Source organism: Podarcis erhardii (assembly GCF_964252035.2).
Source record: "Podarcis erhardii genome assembly, chromosome: 5".
Taxonomy (NCBI): Eukaryota; Metazoa; Chordata; class Lepidosauria; order Squamata; family Lacertidae; genus Podarcis; species Podarcis erhardii.
This window is the reverse complement of record NC_138509.1, coordinates 43,440,089-43,462,614: the sequence shown is the minus strand read 5'-3', so window position 1 is coordinate 43,462,614 and position 22,526 is coordinate 43,440,089. Positions and strand designations below refer to the sequence as shown.

General features: G+C 38.2%; 1 protein-coding gene across 4 annotated transcripts in view; it reads left to right on the top strand.

Annotated features, from left to right (window-relative positions):
• The window catches only part of DOCK1 (dedicator of cytokinesis 1), a 376,896-nt gene that overhangs the window by 310,281 nt on the left and 44,089 nt on the right, over positions 1 to 22,526 (top strand). For all 4 annotated transcript variants that reach the window (XM_081863133.1, XM_081863131.1, XM_081863134.1 and 1 more), the window contains exons 34-40: positions 1,024 to 1,109; positions 1,299 to 1,455; positions 3,627 to 3,667; positions 5,235 to 5,325; positions 11,201 to 11,320; positions 19,894 to 19,983; positions 22,089 to 22,193. In XM_081863133.1, the coding sequence (XP_081719259.1) occupies positions 1,024 to 1,109; positions 1,299 to 1,455; positions 3,627 to 3,667; positions 5,235 to 5,325; positions 11,201 to 11,320; positions 19,894 to 19,983; positions 22,089 to 22,193 (690 nt within the window). The remainder of the gene's footprint in view (positions 1 to 1,023; positions 1,110 to 1,298; positions 1,456 to 3,626; positions 3,668 to 5,234; positions 5,326 to 11,200; positions 11,321 to 19,893; positions 19,984 to 22,088; positions 22,194 to 22,526) is intronic.

The following is a 22,526-nucleotide window of genomic DNA, read 5'->3' as shown; positions in this document are numbered from 1 at the left end:
CTGGCCAATGATGCGCGCGCACACACATACTCACACACAAATAATTATTAAGTTAAAAATTGCTAGGAATTGTTGAACTTTTAAGCGTTCTACTGATATTTAAAAATTTGTGGTCTTTCTACTCCGAATCTTCAGTGCGGAGCAAGCACTTAACTTCTCAGCATCAACATGGACCTACAACTCAAAAACTCTTCATTTTCCACATTAACAGCCCAGTTCTCTGTACACTTACTCACTAGTTTATAACTCTTAGAAATGAGGCTGCAGCGTGTCAGATACATTTAATTGTACAACTATTGATTCAATATTATAATAAAATAAGTTTATACATGTACGAGAAGAATATATTAATAATAATCTGTTGCTTCAGTTACTTGTCATAATGCCACCATCCAATTTAGAATGCTTCTTCCAGAATAAAATTTCCATCCCTATGGTCTTGTTACACCCTTCTCTTTAACCTCCTGACTAGCTCTTTTCTGCTTCAGCTTACAAATTCCATCCCCCAATGAAATGTCTTTGGAGATACCCATTAGATGTGTTCTGAGGTGAGCCAACTTCTCTAGTTCAAATAGATGTTAGGGTGCTCATCCAACTGATGATGCAATTGGCAGTCCTGCCTAAGGTGTTATATATCATCAGTAATGATGCTTCAAACTGCTTGCATTTGTTGCTATTATAATTATTGTAAAGGACATTGTGTGCCTGTTCGGCGTGTTATTCTCCACCCCTTATTCGGCTAATCAGATACCTTATTTAGATTTTCTTAAAGCAATCATCTAAGCCCCATTTAACAACATGACCAAGTATTTTCTGAATTGAAAGATCCTCGTAGGGCAACAGATCATTACACATGGCCTAATATGAGAGATCTCAAACTGTTAAAAGCCAATCAAGCTGAAAAACAGTGGTCGTATATCTTGTTGTGAGCTTTAACAAATCTATGACCCATTGATTTCTACAGTAATAAAATGAAATATTTGCTGTGTGCTGATTATTTACGCTTGTTCTATTTAATTGTAGTTTGAAAATGAGATCATCACAAAGCTGGATCATGAAGTAGAAGGAGGCAGAGGAGATGAACAGTATAAAGTGTTATTTGACAAAATGTAAGTGTTGGTTTAGCAGTGGGATTTGTCTTAGAACATAGTCGAGAGAGATACCAATAAGATTATAATGAACTTTGGAGCCTAGGAATAATTAAAATATGTTAATGATACAAAATATTTAAAATTACACCTTAGTCAAGTGCCTGCTCCCGAGTGTGATTAACGATGTTTTTGTAATTATATTTTCAGTCTCCTGGAACACTGTAGAAAACATAAGTACCTTGCCAAAAATGGTGAAAATTTTGTTAAACTTGTGGTTCGCTTGATGGAGAGACTTCTGGATTACAGAACCATTATGCATGATGAAAACAAGGAAAACCGCATGAGCTGTACTGTCAATGTGCTGGTGAGTGAGAAGAAATGAACTGGCTTAATTTAGAGTGGCTGCTGAATTTGTAAATGTAACAGTGGGGTCTTGCTAGGAAACATACCTTTTATTATTTTAGCAAGTTAAGAACAACAACCACAACCAATTTTAAAGAGAAACGTCATGAAATTAGATGCACATAGTCTAATAGGAAAAATAGAACTGTTACGATGTTTGACCAAAGCTATTCATTTAAAAAAAGAAATCAAATGCGGATTTGCACAATTTTACAATCAGTGTGGCCCAAGTGTTCAGAAATTCAGATAAATATGAAAGCTTTTATCTAAGGATGAGGACGCGAGATGAACTTAGGTGTTCAGAAAAGTTTGATAATCAAAGTTTAGATCATTGGGCTTCCTCACGACATACTTGATGCTTTAATAAGCTTAGGAATACTTGCAGAATATGCAACTTACTGTTTAAAACTATATCTCTTATTGGTATTTGTACTGCATGAGTGTACTGTTGGTAAACTGAGCTATCGTTTAAGAGGCTATCCGCCTCATTATTTAACTTTTGTGTCAGTAGTAGTGCTATTACTTAATTTCGGGAGGGGAGAGAGTCCTTGGAAGTAGCTATTGATCATGATCTGTAGAGTGAAATGTGGATTGCTTTTAGAAGAGACTGCCTGCTTTTCTGAATAGAATTAGATTGACAAGATTCTGCCTGTTGGAAACTTTACAGTATTTTTTTTTTTTAAGGCACTAGGATTGCTTCCATTGCTTTTCAAAAGTTGTAAAGGAAATTAGAGCAATTTATCAAACCGGAAAAGTTTAAGAGGTTTATTTTTCTAGCTCTTCGCTATAACTTGTATTTGTTGCGTTTGCCTCTATTTTCAATTCCCCAGATCCTCACTTCTGAAGTGTATTAATCCATTTGCAGCATGGGTTTGCTGTCATAATCCATCTAAGTACACTGCAAATACAAGGAAAAGAAGATCCAGTGATAAAATCTAACTTCAGTAAAATAGCCTGGTTATTAAAAAATGACAAGAGTCCTGTGGCACCTTTAAAGTGTGCGGGCTTTTTAGAGCTACAGGCTACTTTGTTAGATACACGAAGAGGAATCTTCATAGGCTTATGTACAGTACAGAAGAAACATCAGTGCATGCAAAGGATACAGCGAGCAGGTGGACATGAGGCTTTACTAAGTTGGTCTGTTAGCAAATTGTGTCTCAAATGAGAGATAACGTATTTTTGGCTCTATAAGACGCACCAGACCACAAGACGCACCTAGTTTTTGAAGGAGGAAAACAAGAAAAAAAAATATTCTGAATTTCAGAAGCCAGAACAGCAAGAGGGATCGCTGCACAGTGAAAGCAGCAATCCTTCTGGCTGTTCTGGCTTCTGGGATAGCTGCCCAGCCTGCATTCGCTCCATAAGACGCACACACGTTTCCCCTTACTTTTTAGGAGGGAAAAAGTGAGTCTTATAGAGCAAAAAATACGTACTTCATAATGACACTATTGGGGGGTTTTCTTCCAAGGCAATTTCCACCTTCAGGATTGTTATTTTCCATAAGAGTAGCCCGTTGTTGATGGAGTTACTGTAGCAGAAAGTATACTTCAGATTTCACTCTGAATTCCATCTCAGTCTGTCGAGGTTGAAAACGTTCATCAAGTTCTTGCTATACTGAAAGTAAGAAGGTGTGACAACAGGAGAAACATGCATTCTTTTTATTAAGTGAATTATTCCTTACCAAATTAAGCATGCAAAGTGCTCTGTTATTTTCTTTCTCATTAATCCTCACAACAGTCCTGTCAAGTTGTTTTTTTAAAAAAAATCCAGTACTTAAGAAAGTATTAGATTCAAGAATGTATGATTTATTACCAAAACTACTTTGAAATTTGAAATTTCATTTTAGCACATTATGTTGTTTTGTACATTAGAAAGCCGAGAAAAGCTAATGGTGTATGACTTGAAAATGCCCTACCCTGAAAATACTGAATCTCTGCAGTGAAATGTAAAGTACTATTTGCAGATTTCACAGTTATAAGAATGTATGAGCTCCTTTAACCAGGAGCAAGTTTCATGTCACAGTTTGAGGCTAATGTTACGTGGCTATGAGTTTCTAATGTAATAAATATGCCTAATATATGTATGGCTCACTGACAAATCTCTAATGTCTTTTCTTTTCTTTTCTTGTTCCAGAATTTCTACAAAGAGATTGAAAGAGAAGAAATGTACATAAGGTTTGTAAACCTAACTTTATTAGACATTGTGTTTCTTATGAAGCAAGAGGGCTGTGGGATTGCACTAATAAAAGGAACAGATAATCTGTTCTGCTCACGAGTCTGTAAGATTAATTAAATGTGTTCTTTCGTTCATATGCCCAATATACAATTTGCATATCTGACTGTTCCAACAATCTTCAAAACTGAGTCTGTGTTCTGTTAAGAGAAATGCTAGGATTGGTGTGGCTCCTCTTGTTTTTTATAATTAGGTTGATTTTTAAATGTTTAAATATTTAGGATATTGTATATTTTAGGTATATATAGATGTCTAGTCTATTGCTTCCACACCACTTTTCTCCAGAATGGAATCATTTGTTTGCCTAAGGTTGTATCCCACATGAATCATACTTAGAGTAGACCCATTAAAATTGATGGACATAACTTAGGTCCATTACTTTCAATAGGTCTGTTATGAATAAAACTTACTTTTTAATAGAGAATCCAAGCATTAGTGATTAGTTGCTTCCCTGTCTTTTATATTTGTCTTCTCATTTTCCCCGCCCCAAAGAGGGTTTTTTTGTAATTAAAACACAGCTGTACTGGATAAAACGTGAATTTACATTTCTCCCTTCTATCAGCCTTTTAAGTAGCTATTTTTCCTCTTTCTCCTCTTCTTTCATAGGCACTGTTGCTTCTTGCATACTGGCCCTTTTATTTTATTTTGTCGCCCCCCCCCTTCACTGAAATTGTTTCTGTTTGTTGCTTAGGGGTGCAGGGGGGTGTTTTAATTACTTGTTTCCTCTTTGCAGCTAGACTGATTGCTCATTAATTCTTATTGTACTTTTTATTGTCCCAACTGCATTCTCCCATTCTCCCATTCTCTGGTGGGTAGCAAAATCTTGTATCCCCAGGATAGGCTACTAATTACCAAAAGGTTTTTTATACCATCTGACTACATTCCTTTGAGCAAATCTTCAGAAAGGTATAGAACATATTTGAGATAAAGCCTTTTATGCATTTGTAGTTTCCATTTTGACCATGCATATGTTAAGAGCAATTTTAGTGATTTTTTAAAAATAGATTTCTTTCCCCTTTAACAGTACAATCCTATGCATGTCTGCTCAGAAGTAAGTTTCATTGAGTTCACTGGGACCTATTTCCAGGGAGGAGTGTATAGGATTGTAGCCTTAGTTGTGGTAGCAATTTAGCTATGGAGTCCCCAGTGGTTTTCTTGGAGGGCTTCTTGAAACAACAAATTAACTGCCCATTTTAGGAATGACACACATTTATACCAACATCATAACTTTTTTGTTGCATATCTCCAGACACCAAGCTATCAAAAAAGAGTTTCAGTTTTATAGACACTGAAGTTACAACCTTATAAAATGCACAAGTACATTATTGTTTGTTGTTGAGTTTCTTGACATGCTGTGTGCTGCATACTGATCAGATGAAATAAAATAAAATAAAATATGAGTACATCAGTTATATGTTGTTCTATTTGAGCATAGGAATCATAACTGCTAAGCCCTTTGACCTTGTTTTATGACAATTCTGAGAATTTATTTTAATTTTTTACTTGTAGGTATTTGTACAAGCTTTGTGACCTGCACAAAGAATGTGATAACTACACTGAAGCTGCCTACACTTTACTGCTGCATGCAAAGCTGCTTAAGGTATAATAGTTCGAATGTACTGTCTTTAAGCGTTTGTTTTGCAAGCTGCAAGATCACTGAGTCTGAAACACTCCCTTGTAAAATGCACTAAATGATTCAGAAAAATTGAAAGCTTAGGTCTAGAATTGCAGCATTTTTGTGGGACAAACAAAATATGAATGCGGATTGTTAGTCAAGGTGTGCTTTGTCACCTGCCTCCTACCAGCACTGTATAACATTTGAAGGGTCTGGGTTGGTGAGGAATCTTCCCATACAGTTCTCAATGTTGATGAGATTCAGAACTAGAGAACTTACTGTTTTTCTAAGTCAAAGTACTAAGGAGAATTTGGAGTTGCCTGAGGGGTTGAAACAAGGGAAGAAAGTGGGGGGGATGACAGTTTTTGAGATTGAATATTTAGTTTCAAATAGGACTATTGGACACAGTGGAACTGACTTCTGAGTAAGCATGTGTAGGATTGTACCGTGAAACTAGTGAACTGTCTAACCATAGTCGTAGGAGGAGGATTTGAGTGCAGGAACCTTTTCTGCTCCATAGAAAACAACTGAGATGTCACCTGTGTTAGGAAGCCTGAATATACTTGCAGTCATGCTTCGTCATGGTGTTCTGTTGCGCCAGTAGCGGTTTAGTCATGCCGGCCACATGACCCAGAAAGCTGTCTGTGGACAAACACCGGCTCCCTCAGCCTGAAAAGCAAGACAAGCGCCATACCCCATAGTCGCTTCTGCCTGGACTTAACCATCTAGGGTCCTTTACCTTTTTTATTTTTATTATTAATATATTAATCACCTTCTATGAAGTTGTCTCTAGCCAATATACAATAAAAAGGACAAAAAGGTTTTTAAAAAAAGACCCTCCCACAAACAACAACAACCAGATACATTTAAAACAAAACTAAAACCATACAAAATAGACTCTCAAGGCAAATACCCATTTATCCTGCTGGGAAAGCCTGTTGAACAAAAGTATCTTCAGTTGTTTCCAAAAAGTACAGGTAGTAGGTGCCTGTTGTTATCTCGGCAGGAATGCTCTTCCACATAACAATAAAAACCCTGCTTCAAGTTACTGCTGAGTTGTCTTCTGAGATCTTTGGAACTTGAAACAGCAATTCTCCCACAGATTACAGCGATCCACTGGGTATGCAAGGAAAATGTTGGTGTTTCAAGTCACCTGCTCCTGAACTGTATAGGACCTTATATGTTAGTACGAACACCTTGAACTGGTAGCAGATTAGCAGCCAATGCAAATCTCACAAACAGGGTGTTACATGCTTCCAGTAGTTTGTTCCCACATGCAACTCAGCTGCTGAATTCGACACCAATTGCAGCCTCCGTACCAGCCTCCAAGAGTAGCTCTACACAGGGTGTGTTGCAGTAATCTAAGCAAGAGGTTACCAAACCATGGACAACTGTGGTCAAGCTATATTCATCCAGGAAGCTGGATCCTGACCAAAAATATAATAAACATTATACATCATCAATAAATCACTATTTGCCATATCTTCATTTGCAGAACTATACAATAAACAAATTCATAATACTAAAAACACCTCTGACCTATTAGATCTCTGGTGGTAGACAAACTTTTCCGCATGTCTTCTGATACGATAACTTAAATATGAAACAGCCCATTCTCTTATCTACTGCTTAATTCAGAGAACTCAATATCTTTTTAATACTGAATTCATCAGCAGAAGGGGAGTGAGATAATTTTCAGAGATTCCTCCCTAAAAGATGCTCTAAACAGACCCTCAACCATCCAAACCAAATTTTGATGCAGTACAGATGCCTGCAGAATCACCAGAAATTTTCTCCTTCCTCCATTCTGCTGCCTGATGTCTTGTGGAGCCGTATTGAACCAGAGGAGGTTTCTAGTTAAGCTAGATATGTTCTGTTAAGACAAAATAATTACTTTTTCCAATCCTTTTTGCATTGTACATTCATGGGACAAGCACAATATGCTTCAATATTTCTGTAAATTCTTTTCACTTCTATTTTTCACTTCTATTTTTTTTTAAATGCAATGAATTGAGAAAAACACATTGAACAGCATAACTTGCTTTTTAAAAGTTTTTCCTCCATAAGGGGATTTTTCCAGTAAATACATTTTGAGTTCTTTAAAGAAGTGATAGTATCTCTAACTATTTTGCTCTGAGGAGTTTGCATGTGCTTAGGCAGAAAATTGATTCACAGTGGGTATATGTTATTCCCTTGCCCAAATAATACTTTGACTAGATTTGTTCAGACATTTTTCTCCACAGCAAGGTGCCTTTGTGTAGCATTGTCCCATCTAGATTTCTAAAGAATTCCAAACCCCCAGTGGTCTAAGCACCACTAAGACAGCCTTACAGAACTAACACAGCCTTACAAATTACCTATGTGCACAGACTTTTGTATTTGATAAGATACCATATAATACTGGATCAGGATGTAGACATGGAGAAATAAGCAAACGGACCTTGGTTTACGAACTTAATCCGTTCCAGAAGTCCATTCTTAAACCAAAGCATGCTTTCCCATAGCAGCGTGGGACTCAATTTACAAATGGAACACACTTGACAGGAAGCAAACATGTTCTCATTTTCGAAGGCAAATTTCACAAACCAAAACACCTACTTCCGGGTTTGCAGCATTCTTAATCCAAGTTGTTCATAAACTTAAGCTGTTCTTGAACCAAGGTACCACTGTAGTTGGAATGCGGTATCGAAGATTGTTTCTTTATGTTCCCAAATGCCATAGCTCAGTTAGTAGATCATCTGCCTTGTCCTAGGTTCAGTCTCAGACCTCTCCAGATAAGACTATCTGTGAGCCACTGACAGTCAATATCAACAGTACTGAGCTAGTCTGACAGTTTGCTATGTTTCTGTGCTCAGTTGGCCCTTTGAATGTGAATCTCTCAGGATCCCTTTTGGTTGGGTTCCAGTTAAACAAAGACATCTCATGATGAGGTAGTTGTGAAATAAGCAGTTGTAGGGTTTGCTTGTCCTTGGCATATTTTGGAATTTTGGGACCCTTGGAAGGCAGAAAACAGAAACAAAGAAAAACGTAATATTCATTGAATTTTTTTGCAAAATTGGAGAAGAAACTGTGCTGAGTCAGAACAAGCTCCATTGGTGGCATTGCCTAGTATTGAAAAGCTATAGTAAATGATACTGTGCATCTTTAGACAATATTCCATACTTCTACTTGTTTGGAACAACTGATTGATTCCCAAAAGAATAGCTCTAGACAGAAAATTAAAGGAATAGAAGCATATGCCATTCAGTTGTAACAAAGAAGTATAGATGTAGAACATTGTCCTACGAAACATTAGATCAGGTTTTCAGACTACTAGGCCTTCCAAAAAAATAATTGTAAACAGAAGGTTAAAGGTGTAGATGCATAACTTCAGCACAGTAGTCTCTTGAATCTTGAAATTAGCAAGCCATTCCATGGGAACAGAACCAAACATTTGGTGATATTGGAGTGTGCTGTAGAATATTGAATTATGAAGCAGAAGCCCCCTTTCTAACTCATCAATATTTCTAGATGGTAGTGAAAGTAATTTTCTGATGGGGATAATGTTATGTGCAACATGCCCTTGTATAATTCATTTCAAAAATAGCTGGTATGAACACTGGTAGCCACTGATTTATTTTGATGCTTCTAGAAGAAAATATTTAAGGGGGGAAATTAAAGGTACAAAGATTTAGTATAGGACAAACAGGATGCATGGGGGGGGGGATGAATAGATAGCAGCCCAAGCCTGTTAATATAGCAGTAGAAAAAGTGTAGAGCATATTTGTAGGACCTATACAAAGACATTTTCAAGTATATATACTCATATTTTCTGAAATTGATTTGTAAGTCTTTTATTTAAAAAAGAGAGAGAAAATGTCAATGATATTCAGGTGACACTTAAAGGATAAAGCTGTCACTGAAGAGCTTTTATTAAAAGTGTGTGCAGTTTTTTAAATTGCTAATGAGAGGTACAATGTGCAGGGAAAGAAATCATGAAGATAGGCAGCCTAACCCTTTGCGAGTTTAGTACAGTTTAGTACAGTTTAGTCCCTTCTGAGTTTAGTACAGTTTACTCCCAACTAAGCATCCATAAGAATGGGATCCAATGATGACCCCATGCACCTTTACAGAGAATTGTATTCTGTATATTAACCTTGAGGAGTGTTGTGCAAGCGAAGCTTTCATTATTTTTAAGTGGCTGGTTGGCTACACATTTCAAAATTTGTTTGTTTGTCTACTCATGTATATCCCACCCTTCCTCCCAAGAGTAAACCCAGGATCTATTCAAACATAAAATATGAAATCCAGGCAAATGTGAAACAACAGCAGTTAAAAACCCACAGTACAAGAGTTGTGCAAAGGTTGCCAGATAAAACGTTTAGATTTTCTACTCCAAAATGGTCAGAATGGAGGACTGCCTGATTTCTCCCAGTGGGATATCAATAAACAGGGTACCACCACTGAAAGTGCCCTGTCTTCTGTCACCATCCTCTTTGTCTCTCCATCTGATGAGGACAAGTTGACATTCTCCTCCAGATTACAGCAGGTACAGTCACTTGGGTCATTTAAAGCTTAGTACGCAAGTACTGACCCCTTGAATCTGGCCCATAGCTCACATGCAGGCAAGTCAGTGCTTTGAGGATTGCAGTGATATGAACTTCTAAGCAAATAGCAGAAAATTAAATAAAAGTCACTTTATTCTGTTTCAATGGCTTTCCGTTACAAATTTGAATTATAAACCAGATATGTTAAGCACATCATTTTCCAAGCAGAGGAATTGAAAAGTAAAACATGGCAAGTTTTAAAATATAGCAGTATATTTCATACATAGAACATTAGGCCAAATCATGTTCTCTTCCTGAATTCCTCTCTTTATTTAATTGAGGCTACAACACAATACTTCTATCATGCAAAGAAGTGTAATGAATTTCAATTTTATAATGATTCTACTGCTGCCTTATAAAATTTCAAAATCAAGATAAGTTTCTTAATTTGCTGCTGTTAATTACTTGAAGTCAGATACCTGGAAAAATAACAGCTTTCTCCTTGCTGAATGTAAGACTTAATTAAAAAGTAAAAAGAGCATTAGCTCTAACCTATAAATCAGACAGGCTTGCTGTGTTTAAAATGGTATAGTGTTATTCCATTGCTGATTTTAAAATAATGCAGGATCTTTTTCAAGTAGGATAAAAGCACCACCTCCCCCCCCCCCCAATTACACAAACACAAACACACCATTATTGAAGTCTACAGAAGTTTGATTCTGTTAACTGTGGTCAGTGATTTCTTTTTCTATTAACTGAATGGCATATATTATCCACTATGCCTTTGACAGTTTTTTCAACTTGTGGTGGCCGGAGCCATTTGCAAAGCTCTGATGACAAGAACGTTCCATTTTGATGAGCCCCTTCTGTAATTCCATCCGTAACTTTTTTCTTTCCTCTGTACGCCCACATTACATCTGCCTCTTTTCCTTTTGTGTCTTACAGTTCTTTATACTCATATTGACATCACTCAGTGCTGCAGGCTCTTTTGCAATGTAAAACTGAGTGCACTGAGCAAGAATGCAAGGTCATTTTAATTGAAAGAGCTTTTTATTTAGCCCCTGCTCTGGTAGGAAAAGTCTTTTCTGGTCTGTGGTTGATCAGTTAACCTGAATGTATGAAGAGCGGTTGGTTGGTTGGTTGGTTGGTTGGTTGGTTGGTTAGTTGGTTGTTGCAAAAGTGGGTGATAACTCCAAGGTGTCAACACTGATGTCATATTTCCCACCCACAAAACAACTTACGAACCCATCACATGGGCTTGTTTAAAATAGAGCACAATTATAGGTACATCATTTACCTGTTATTCCCTTCTTTTTCTCCATGGTTTAATTTAGTGGTCAGAAGAACCATGCGCAGCGCATCTTACACAGAGGGATGGATACCAGGCGGCCACACAAGGACAACTAAAAGATCAGCTCTATCAAGAAATTATCCATTATTTTGACAAGGGCAAGGTAATAAGGAAGCATGTTCCATTGCTTTTACTGCAAAATTGCAAGCTACAAATGTGCCAAAATGACAAAGAAAGAATTCATCAAATGACCTTCCGTGAGCGCTTAAGTTGAGATTTGCAAAGTTTTTTATAAAGAAACTGGAAGCTAGAGCCTAATTACAATGACAGGAGATACATAAAACGTTGAATAAACAGAAAGGGCATAGATTAGTGTGCAATTTACCAGGAAGGAAAGGCACATCTTATTCTAAAGGGATTTATTGATGATAAGCTGATACTGGTAAAAACAGTGAGAGTTTAAGGCAGGGGGCAGAGTAAGATGGCATGACCAATTAGCCATCTAATTGGCAGCTCCTATTATAGTTGCTCTATCCAGCTGGTAGCTTTAGGACTTCCCACAGCAATTAAAAAAGGGCGGTGTCCAATGATGTCCCAATACTGAAGTAATGCTCTTGGATTCAGACAGAGGGGCAGGAGGTGACTTTCAGAAAGGGAAAAACTCTGCCTCAGGGGTTGTGATGAGCCGTGTCTGCTTGTCCCAAGATACATTTTGGGGCAAGGAAGATGGTGGAAGAAGAGGAGGAAGGAGCTTTTTCAAGTTTTTGTTTAGAATTCTCAGGTGACCTCACTGACAAGTGCCAGGAGTTTTGTATATGGAAGCAAAGAAGAATGAGTCCCCCACACTCCTACATACACATGTAGGTATTTACTTTGCAGAGATTAGTTTGTGACTAATTAAAGTGCACATGGGCTCAAGTCCATGGGCTCAAGTCCTATGAAACCAGCAGGACACCACAGTATTTTTGCAGCATTTCTGTTTCTAATTTCTTCAGCTTTTTAAGAGAAAATCAGCTCCAAAGTCCATGTTATTTTAAATACAGACTTGTGCAGTTCTGCTACCATGGCACTAATTGGCTGTTTATGAGCAGCAGGCAAAATACCTGTTTACTATGCTTTCACCATGCATGGCTCTACAAAATGAGAAATTCACAGTTTGCAAAAACACTGTTTTGTAGAACAATCTGGTTTTGGTTTTAACACCAATGTGGGTATTAATGGAAAATGGAAAGTAAATGTCAATTTGTTAAAGAACTGCTGAATGTTTGCTTTGTATCCTTTTCGGCTCCATTTTAGAAAGATAAGCAAAATCTGTACTATTCTTATCTGTGTTGTCAGCATTCAAGGAACAATTTTAGAGCTCCTAATTGTTTACAGAAGTTCTCAAATTTTCCAACTGAAAATTCACATTATCTGACTTGTGTTCTATGTTCCTTAGTACACAGGAAAAATATGTGCAGATTGAGTCCATATCTGGGGAACATTGGCAGTAAATGGAAACAAGTATATTTTAAATGGGCCAAAAAGAAAATTAAATGTGCAGGGACACCTTTGCTCAGGGATGTCAGGTATTGACTTTGTGGGCTTATAGTTTAAATATATAAGAAAAGGTATAAGCTGCTTTACAACCCTGAAAATAGACTCCAAATAATCTAATTTTTTTAAAAAAAACCTGTACAAGAACCATACCAGTGGTCTATCTTGGAGTCTCAAATTTCTGTGGCACCCTGGATGATGCCAAAATCTGGTGCCCCCCCTTTCACCTTCTGTTGGACTTCATAGTTGTGGCACCCCAGAAACTCTGCGCCTGGTGCGACCAAACTGGTTGCGTTCCCCTAGATCAGCCTTTGGCCACACAGAAATAAAAGCAACCACTACCTGGCACAATTCAAAGGATTGCCACTACTTGGTCTGTGGAGTTTTCTTTTTTAACTACCATACCTTCCCCACAGGGATTATGGCCAGAAAATAAAAGTCCTGATGATGCAAGAAAGATAATTCCTTCCTTTCAAGGTCATATGGTGTTTGGGCATGACTGCGTGTTTACTTCCAAAACACATGGACTGGTGTCTCTTCCTCATCCTCTTTGCTGGCTTATAGCAAAGCTGTTTGCTGGCTTTATAGCAACATCTTGGAAGCTAGCGGGCAAGAGCAGAGCAGAGCAAACCAAGACTGGAGAAAACCTTTGTGGGTGAAGCTGCATTTGGCTACTTGGCGTGACATTGTATTTTTAGTAAAATGCATTCATAGGTCTTTAAGATCTAAGCCATATATGTTTGAGACTGAGAGAACTTGGGGGTGGTGGAGCTCAATTCAAGTGTAGAATTAAAAGTAAAGTTTAATGACAAAAGAAAAGGACTAGTAGAATAGAGAATAAAGATTTAAGGCTGCATTGCTAGCTATAGAGGGCAGGATATACTCAGCCTCTGTTCTTCTTCTGTGTGTGTTTCCATGTGCTTCTTGAAAATGCCCTGGATTTTAGTCTTAAATTTTTCACAGTTTAATCAGTGTTTGGCTACTGAATTCCCTCTGTTGTTGAAAACGCAGATACTAATGCAATCTGTAGTCAGGTATTTCTCAACAACACTTAACACTAAAGGTACTGCTACGTCATGCTGGCAATTGAGAAATTATTTTCCCCTTCACATTCACCTGCTCCTTCCACAGTCCACAAGCCGCTCCTTTCCCTAATGTTTCACCCTCCTGTCACACCATATCATCATCTTAAATCATGTAAAATGTTAAATTCGGGAAGGCTTCACGTGGCTATGCAAAAACACTGTGCTCTTAACACTGAAAATGCAGCCCCAACAGTAGATAGTCTGGTTTATTATTTCTGATTTCCCATCTTCTGAAACTAAACGTGGGTTGGAGCCATGTAATGAACTTTCAAGGCAAGTACAGTTATTTGTAAGGGGCATTCTTCAAACAACAGGAGGAATATTTAATTCTTCTCCCTTTTCTAAACAACCCATTATCCACCTGCCAGAATTACTGTCTTTCCTTGAATCTAGCTGGGAAGAAATGGCTTGGAAAACTGCTAGGCAGCAGCCCTGCAGCCCCATGTATCCATCCCCACACATGCTCCCTCAGCAAAGTATTGGTGGATATGTAGTTCCAGCATACATTAGCTCTCCCTTAAGTGATTCTTTTCCTACTAAGACTCAAAATTCTCTACTAAAAGGCTACTACATATATGCAGGCCTTGCACCAACGAACCACCTTTACTCCAGATAATTCAGAAGTAATTAACCTTCCATTTGTAATCCCTGCTTAACATGCTGGCTTTGGTTACCCTGTAAATGGGATGTATAGGAAGGAAGAAGCTGAAAAATTGAACTGTAGGAAAACAGGAAGAGATTAGTAGAACAGTGCACATATTAAGCCTGAGTATAAAGACTTCCATTGCCAGGAACTGATCATGTTATTATTATGATTATTAATTAATTAATAAATACCCCACCCATCTGGCTGGGTTTCCCCAGCCAGTATGGGTGGCTTCCAAGCAAATATTAAAAACAATACAGCGTCAGACATTAAAAACTTCCCTAAACAGGGCTGCCTTCAGTTGTCTTTTAAAAGTAAAATAGTTGTTTATTGTCTTGACATCTGCTGGGAGGGCATTCCACAGGGCAGGTGCCATTACTGAAAAGGCCCTCTGCCTGATTCCCTGTAACCTCACTTCTCGCAGCGAGGGAACCTCCAGAAGACCCTTGGCGCTGGACCTTAGTGACCGGGCTGGATGATGGGGGTGGAGACACTCCTTCAGGTATACAGGACCGAGGCCATTTAGGGCTTTAAAGGTCAGCACCAACACTTTGAATTGTGCTCAGAAATGTACTGGGAGCCAATGAAAATCTTTAAATGTTGACAGTGGTTTCATACGAAACATCAGATTGAGAGTGCTAGTCAGGAGCATATTAAACAAAACTTTTCCTGCAGGATAAGGTTAATGGACCATAAGCAGATTTGTGTGTGTGTGTGGAAACTTGTATAAGGATTTGAGTGGCATGTTAGGAAGTTTTTCTAACAAGAAGGAAGAAAATCTCACTTATCAACAGCTAGGTCGGAGAGCATAAAAATAGTAAGAAAAGAGAGACCTTTTATGAGGTTGTCATTGGGAAAGGTGATCCAGGAAATCCAGCTAGATTTGTGAGACATAGACATTTTGCTTGAGAAGTCCAATTGAGAATCCTCCATCCAAATATAGATAATATGAGAAAGCTAAATTAGATGTGTTTAAAAGACTGACTTCCTGAGAGTGCTCTTCATTCCATCATTTGCTCGTGTTGATTAGAAATCTACAGAGATTCTCTAATCACCAACTGAAATACATCTTGTACTTTACTGGGATAACAAGTAATTACAAGTATACTGTAGCAGGATAATTTGCCTATCCATATTAACATTATTTCCAATTACTTGATAAACAATGAGAACAAAATAAGAGAATTTAATTTGTCATCGCAAAAGCAGTAAAAATAAAATAAAACAGAACAAAAATTTCTTGAGCATATATATTGAGTGGGTCTTTGGCACAGTGGTCGAGCACCTAGAAGATGGTCCTAAATTCAATCCTTGGCAACCCTTGGTAAGGTTGAGAGAGATCTCTGCTCAAACCCAGGAAAGCTGTTTCTACTCAGGATTGACAGTACTGGGTTAGATGGGCCCAATGATCTGACTCAGCATAAGGCAGCTTCCAATGTTCCTAAGTAGTCCTAAGTTACGAACCATAAGAGAAATAACAGATTCATCTAATTTCCTTGTGTCATTGGTACCAATGGAGAATTTCCTTCAATCCAAACACAAGCTTGAGAGGAGGGGTTCATTTCGGGACCACAGCAGGGCAAGGAGAGGGTTAAATTCTCTACCTGCTGTGATCCTGATATTTGTGAGCCACAAAACACAAAAACACTGTTAACATCGCATCTAGCTTGGCCCTTAATTGCATTAAAATTCCACTTTAAATTCAACGAATAATACGTAAGCCTTATTCTCTATAGATATATTTAGTGTGTTGTTCAGACTAGTTTAGGACTAGTTCGTACTTAGGAGTCGTATGTATTCAAATGTGCCTCAACTTCATGTGTAGGGTGCCACGTGGGGAATGTAGGGTATATACATTGCATGGGCATGGCCAGTAGCAGATGTCATGCTTGAGGCTGTGCCACTCATCTGACCTCCTTGCATCTAAGTCGTTCCTGCATATTAGGATGGAGCGGGCAAAGGGCAAGGTGGCAGTAAGGTCGGTCTGGAGCCAATCTGGCACTCCTACCAGTACATTGATGCCACATGGACCTAGTCACCCCTTTGCCCTTCGCTCTCTCCATCCCAGTATGAAACAGTGACTCAGCCACAGTGCAGTCACATGAACAGCGCCGCGCCACTATGCCAGTGTGGTGTAGTGGTTAAGAGCGGTAGACTCATAATCTGGTGAACTGGGTTCGCTTCCCTGCTCCTCCACATGCAGCTGCTGGGTGACCTTGGGCCAGTCACACTTCTCTGAAGTCTCTCAGCCCCACTCACCTCACAGAGTGTTTGTTGTGGGGGAGGAAGGGAAAAGGAGAATGTTAGCTGCTTTGAGACTCCTTCGGGTAGTGATAAAGCGGGATATCAAATCCAAACTCTTCTTCTCTTCTTCTTCTGCTACTGGGTAAGCCATACATATGTGCAGAACATGTACAAATGTGCGCCCATAAGCTTTTCAAATTCTGCACACTCACAGGGTGCCCAACCCTAGGGTAATGCTCCCTGTAACTCAGGACAAAATGTGAACCATCTTTTGCAGTGTAATCTTTCAAACCCTGACTTTTTTCAGAAGTTTACATTCTTCTAAAATAATATTCCTTTTCTGAAACATAACATTTTAACCTAGCATTACATTGGGTGGCATTGAAAGGGACACTTCCTTTCTACTGCTCTTTTTTTAAAAAACCACATGAAACCAGACCCCACATTTCATTTTTAAGACTGTGACTGTTGAGTGTGAACTTTTAAAATTATAGTTGCCTCCATATAAAAATAAGGTCGCCCTTTCGGAAGCTGACCCATTCCCATAAAAGAGGGTTGCTGAATGTTTGTGTCCCTGAGACACAGACCGTACCTCTCATCTTTTCAGTGAAAGGAAGGCATATTTTTTCACTGCAGTATCCCCAACGTCATTCACTTGTGCCTTTGTTAGGGTGTGTTTTTTAAAAACGTACATCAAACAAAGCACTATATACTGATTCTCTTTTCTCTAGATGACTTGCCATGTCCTAGGCAAAGCTGGGAAAAGTTCCAAAGCAGGAAATCTGAGAGGCAGCAGATTGGACATTTTTGACCTTCAAGAATATTTATAGATTTCAGTTATCAGAGGCTCTTGTGACAATTGCACTGTTCTCTCTCAAATTTGCTGCAGTGAACATGGGAAACTTATTCAGAGTTTTCACAGGACTTTAGAGACAACTTCTTTTTTTAAAAGAAAAGATCGGCTGTACAATTTTTTTGCAGTGCTGCATGGCATTTTTTTATTGTGGTTGTATACAGTTGTGTCCTTCCACTGACAGAAGGCTCTTTGATCTAGTGAAGACTTTTGTGCGTGGAAAATGGGGCTAGAAAGAGATGGTTTTTCCTATTCCCCTTTACTTCTGCATCTGCCAGGGCCTCGCTCCCCATCTGCTCCAGAGGGTTTTTAGACCCATTGGACAGTGAGAGAGATTACAGGAGAAAGGGAAAGGTTGTGAAAAGCCTCTGTCCGGTTTACTCAGTTGAGAGAGACAATTAAATATGGCCCTGTATGTGGTTCCCAGCAATCTCCTCAAGCATCATGTGGATTCCAACCGATTGTTTCGCATTTCTAGGGACCATTCTCTTGTGCCAGGAGCACTCTGCAATTCTCCTGCCTTATAGTGAGAAGATCGTTTTATTTCCTGGTCATAGGTTTTCTACATTTCATGCACACAAACAATTCCTTATATACACATTATTTTCTTGAGAAAACTCCAGTGTAGGCATGGTCAAGAAATTAAAACTTTTCAGTTACGTTGTTTAACAGGAAAGCAGAATAAATTGTATTACTATTATGACAGAAAAGTGATTGTTAATCTCTTGAATAGATGCATAATGCTTTTTTTTTTTTTTTTTGCTACATTACGAAACAAGATTCATATTGCTGACAAACTCCTGCTTTAAAGATGCTCTTAACCCTGCCTTAGTATTGCAAATGAGAAAATAAAATTGTCTTTCACGAATTGTATTTTCTATTCAGTTGGTGCTTTGCCTTAGAGAAGTAGCAGCCTTTGGCTCTCTGCAAATTGATGAACTTGGCGTATTCTTAGTGTGCTTTTAAAGCTATAAATACTCTTCACTGTTCTGAAAGGAACACAGAATGTCCAGAGTTTTTTTCCTTTGCTGCGGTGTCTTTCAGTCTTGGCATTGATAAGTTTCAGCTGTTTCTAACAACAAATATATTAGATCACAGTTGGGTGAAATAGTAGAAGATCTGTAATTAGATCTCTGGGGTTTTGTCATTTTAACATAGTAAAACATGCAGGTAACGTGGATGAGGTTAACAAATAGGGATGCTGAAGGATTTTATTTTTCGTGTCTTCTGATATGAACTGGACCTACCAGGGTAATGTGTGGATTGGTTATCCTTCAGGTTTTGCTGGTGAAGTTTGTGATGCAGTTCATAGCTCAAAAAATATTGAATTGCATATTTTAGGATAAAATATATTTGGAAGATGTTTGAGTTTGAGAGAATATATGCTTAAAATCCATATTTTGTGGTAAAATAATTTCAAAACTACATATTTAAATAAATAAATACCAAATTCCCAAATTCCACATGGTTGTATTTTAAAATAAAAAAAAGAAAATGCTGGGATCTGTACCAGGGTACTAGGAAAATTGAGATTCATACATGCTGTGGATTATTACCCAGATTGAAAACCAAACCCCCATACCATAAAAGCATTTAGAACCTATATAGTATCTGTGGGTGGAAACAGCTATTGAGCTACAAATCAAGAAATTACACAATGGGGGAAAGGGTTAAAAAAGCATAACCAATGCCACCCAATCTAATCTAATCTCCCCTCTCTGCTGCCATTATTGTTTGTGTGTGTATGTGCGTGCGCATGCACATGTTTATTTACCTGAGAACCAATCATTTCTCTCATCTAGTTGTGCCAGCTGTTTGGTACCATATATTACGTTATATTACAAATGCCTAAGCTAAATAGGTAATACTGCCAAGCTGAATGTGATTCTGTCCTTCAGAAGCCATTAAAAAAGCCATATTAATTAATTAATTAACAGTATTTGCAGCCCCCTCTTCCTTGAATGATATGCATAGCATTGTGATGTATGTTGGTGGAGGAATAGAGTCCATTGTGCTCATTCATGTTTAGGTTTGCATGCCATGCATCCAACATCTCTTCCCAATTTGCCCTCTTGTGCAACGACCTCACAACAACCATACCAAATTAGTCTTATTTTTTTCCTTTCTCTTGGCTTATCGGTCAAGAGAGAAGGCAGCAGGAATATAGGTATCAGAAAAGTTGCCTGTGTTATCTGTTCAAATGTAATGGGTTTTTTAATTATTACATTGCTTGTTTTGTTGCTTTATAGGTAGGCTATATGTACGTACGTACATACATACCATGAATTGCAACATATATTACTGGGTTTTGGATTTTAAAAAAAGATTTGCAACTGTGACTGAGGTTCAGATGTGTGCTGTTTTTTTAACAGATGTGGGAAGAAGCCATTGCCTTGGGCAAAGAACTTGCAGAACAGTACGAAAACGAAATGTTTGATTATGAACAACTCAGTGAACTGCTGGTAGGTTCCTTCTCAGTCCATTGTGAATTAATAAAAACATAAGATTGTTTCTAGAATTCCTGTTTTTAAGTTTTACCACTTCAAACTGTTTGGGGCCACTGGAAAAGTTTCCCAACCAGAGAGGCTAATAGGAATCTGAAGGCAATTTCTGTTAGAGACTTCCACAGTTGGATTGGTGTTTTCTGTCTGTTTCATGAGTAGCATATGTGACACATAGAGGCAAATTGCTTTTGTTGAACAACTAGGTCATAAAAAATTTGCAGCACGTGTCCTTGTGTATGTTCTGTCAGCCCTGTTGTTGAGTTAATTTCATGCACACTTTGAATCCGACAGGTAACAAAAAAAAATGCATTGTTTTAATAATGCTTTTGTTGTTATACATAAAGCCTATTGTACCTACAATGTGTGGGTGATAATTCAGCGAGTGAACTTCCTCTTTCCCTCCAGCCCTCAAGCCCCACTTCAGCCTCTCAAATATTGTCCAGAGGATCTCCCACATCTCAAGAACTGATTTAGTGGGACTGCATTGGGGTGGCTGCATGAGGGAGGAGAGGAAAGGCAGGTTTTTCAGTTTGTTTTGCTGATGGAAAGACACTGTTGGATATCTCCATATCTATTTGCTGAAGAGCCCTGTGTATACTTGACAAGACAATTATGGGCTTCCATCAACCTCCCTCTCTCTCTCTCTCTCTCTCTCTCTCTCTCTCTCTCTATATATATATACATTCTGAGTTGCTCTTCCATTTAAGAAAGGACTCTGAAAGCTAAGATCAGAGAAAGGTATCTTAACTGTGTTGGGGGTTTGTTTCTGTTTCATTTGCCTTGCTTTTCATACTTAGCTGATTTTTCTTCACTTTCTTTTACTTCTCCCTACACATCAATTCCCCACCCCACCGCTTTTTGCTTTCTTCCTCTAAAAGTTTCAAAATTTTACTCTTTACCTTCCTAAACATTTCTCTGCTATATCTCTCTCTTCTTGCTTTTAACAATACAGTGGTACCTCAGGTTACATACGCTTCAGGTTACATACGCTTCAGGTTACAGATTCCGCTAACCCAGAAATATTACCTCGGGTTAAGAACTTTGCTTCAGGATGAGAACAGAAATCGTGCTCTGGCAGCGCGGCGGCAGCAGGAGGCCCCATTAGCTAAAGTGGTACCTCAGGTTAAGAACAGTTTCAGGTTAAGAACGGACCTCCGGAACTAATTAAGTACTTAACCCGAGGTACCACTGTATCTGTATTCAGAATTTGTAGAAATAATTTATAAAGCACTGTACTTTTATAATCTCTGTCCTTCCTGCCTTTCCCAGTTGGACTGTGTTAATATGTGGACTTGTGAACTGTAAGATTTTGGGCAAAGTTATATTTTTAAATTCAGTGGATGATATCCAACATTAGTCAAAACCCAGAGTCTCATTGAAATCAATTGCTTAAGTAGCAGAAGTCTATTTATTTCACAGGGTCTGCTCTGAGTATGACTTGGTTGGATATAATCACCTGTGTTTTACTTGCGTTTTAAGTGATAGGCAAATAATAAATATTTTATTATATGATTGGTTCCAAAAAGGAAAATGAGGCCTCTGAGAATTGCTGAACCAGAGATAAAGACTTCCAGTTACAGACCAAAGTACAGTGGTACCTTGGGTTAAGTACTTAATTCGTTCTGGAGGTCCGTACTTAACCTGAAACTGTTCATAACCTGAAGCACCACTTTAGCTAATGGGGTCTCCTGCTGCTGCCATGCTGCCGGAGCACGATTTCTGTTCTCATCCTGAAGCAAAGTTATTAACCTGAAGCACTATTTCTGGGTTAGCGGAGTCTGTAACCTGAAGCGTATGTAACCTTAAGCGTATGTAACCCGAGGTACCACTGTATTTTTGCCAAGTACCTTGAGCGGGAGAGGGTATTACCTGTCAAACTTATTTTAATATACACGCACTAGTGCCTTCTCAAACCAGATTGAAATACTTTAATATGTTCACTTGCAGATAACCAGGAAGTGCATGTGTTAGGATTCTAAAGAAATGGAAAATGCAGTTTTAACAAGAAAATGCTGTCATCTCCTGTTGAAAGATTTTTTTTAACTATATATTTTTCTACACAGAAAAAGCAAGCACAGTTCTATGAAAATATTGTGAAAGTAATCAGACCTAAACCAGATTATTTTGCTGTTGGATACTATGGACAAGGATTTCCAACATTTCTACGGGTAAATGATTTCAGCTTTTGATGGGTAACAGATAGATGCTATACTTGAAAATGTCATCCTCTTTCAGTGTGCTCAGTTGATGAAATATCCAATACATTTTAGGATCTTTTCTCCCCAAGATGTATTACTTTTTATATCTATTTTTGACTTCACAATTTTATTTAGAAGAAGCTTGCTTTACTCTAGATCTCTGCTTACGAATCACATAATTTTCAAATAATTGAAAAGGATGATATGGAACCAATGTGCATTAGATGCAAATTACTGATTTTGCAGATGTAATAATAATTTAAAAAATGAAAAATATAGTGACATTTGTTCATACAGATTGAA